Source organism: Aplysia californica, unplaced genomic scaffold (genome assembly GCF_000002075.1).
Source record: "Aplysia californica isolate F4 #8 unplaced genomic scaffold, AplCal3.0 scaffold00286, whole genome shotgun sequence".
Lineage (NCBI taxonomy): Eukaryota > Metazoa > Mollusca > Gastropoda > Aplysiida > Aplysiidae > Aplysia > Aplysia californica.
The window spans coordinates 603,357-605,190 of NW_004797556.1; the positions used below are offsets into that span (position 1 = coordinate 603,357).

Consider the following 1,834-nt stretch of genomic DNA (forward strand, 5'->3'; position numbering starts at 1 on the left):
CAAGCCCGCCGTGTGTACGTAGTACGAAGTTCCGCGACGTGACGGTTTGACGGGAGACGATTGAAAGTTACGAGCCGGCGCGATAACAGACGTGAAGGAATGAGGTTATGTCGCAACAAAACATCAGTGAATCCCACTTGTCTATTTGAGCACCTTCAAATCAGCAAGGTGTTTTTGAATGTTGATACATGTTTGTTTGGATTTACTTAAAACTGAATGAAAATCGTCATCAGCAATAAACCTCTAGTCAACAGTTCAGTTGACAAAAATCTGATCGGCACCGCCGGTCTTGTCCAGTTAACAAACCGCCCCTGATGGGGACAATGTTTGAAAAGGACACATACAATAAAAACATTTTTTTGAGTTTTGCGACAGATCTGGGTCAGACCATGAAAGACATTTAATGTGTGTACTTAACTCACCAATAACGTTTGTAGAATGTGGGATTGTGCTACTAATTCGAAAATAAAATACTTGGTGAGACAAATGGCGTGTTCTGTGATTTTTAAAACCTCAATTTCAACTCAAAGGTAATCAGATGTTGTCCTATAGTTATGGTAAGTTGGAGGGGGGGGGTTTGACAGATGGGTTAAAAAGGGGGTGCGGTGCGGAAAACATTACCAATCGAATAAGAGATGAAAGGGGTGGAAGAGAGAAAGAGAAGGGAAAAAGAGAGAGAGAGAGAGGGGGGGGGGGGACAGACAGACAGACAGACAGACAGACAGACAGACAGACAGACAGACAAATAGACAAACAGACAGCCTGACAGACAGACAGATAGGCAGGCAGGCATGCAGACAGGCTGGCAGACAGAGAGACACAGAGATAGACAGAGAAAAACAGAGAGACAGAGAAACAGAGACACAAACAGAAACTAAGAAAAATAACAAAAGAGAGAGAGAGAAAGAGAAAGACAGCCATAGAGAGACAGAGGCGGAAACAGAGACAGCGAGATGGAAAGGGGGGGGGGGAGAGATACAATGTTATAGAGGCAGAAAAGAAAACTAAAGAAGGAAGGAATGGGGGAAAAGTGACAGCTACTGATGGGACAGAAATTTATAGTTGCAGATAGATTGAGAAGCCTACTACCGAAAGGTATCAGGGTAAAAGGCAAGAGGAAGATAAAGAAAGACCTGGATCCAGGGTGTGAAGGATACCCTGAGAACATACAATATCCCACCCGGCCAGGCCATCAAACTTGCTAGAGACAGGGAGGTCTCTCTCCCCTCGACGCACTAGAGGAACAAGAGGGCAGATAAAGTAAAGTAAAGTAAGATAGATAGAGAAAAAGAAGGGGGAGAAAGAGAGAGAGAGAGAGAGAGAGAGAGAGAGAGAGAGAGAGACAGACAGACAGACAGACAGACAGACAGACAGACAGACAGACAGACAGACAGATAGACAGACAGACAGACAGACAGACAGACAGAGCTTTTGGGTGGTTTTTTTTGTTTGTTTGTTAATTATTTTGACTTTTTGGGTGTAGATGAAATCAATTGGGTCAAAGGCGGCGGTGCGTACCAAGACGGCAATGTATCAACCTGCGGAGGGCCAATCAACGCTCTCCCCTTCTCAAAGGCCATTCCCCTTACTCAGCTGGTAGAGGTCCGGGCGGTGACTATTTCCTTTGAAGGCAAGTAGACAACTGTTTCCATTATATCTTTTTTGGTTTGTCGACTCTCTGTCTCCATCTCCCTGTCTTTCTGTTTCTGTCTCTGTCTCTGCCTCTCACGCTCTCTCTCTCTCTCTCTCTCTCTCTCTCTCTCTCTCTCTCTCTCTCTCTCTCTCTCTCTCTCTCTCTCTCTCTCTCTCTCTCTCTATTACTACATATGGAGAT

General features: G+C 44.9%; 1 protein-coding gene across 1 annotated transcript in view; it reads left to right on the top strand.

Moving 5' to 3' along the window:
- The window catches only part of LOC106012192, a 29,182-nt gene that overhangs the window by 8,040 nt on the left and 19,308 nt on the right, over nucleotides 1-1,834 (top strand). The window contains exon 4 of the mRNA XM_035970565.1: nucleotides 1,484-1,630. Within this exon, the coding sequence (XP_035826458.1) occupies nucleotides 1,484-1,630 (147 nt within the window). The remainder of the gene's footprint in view (nucleotides 1-1,483; nucleotides 1,631-1,834) is intronic.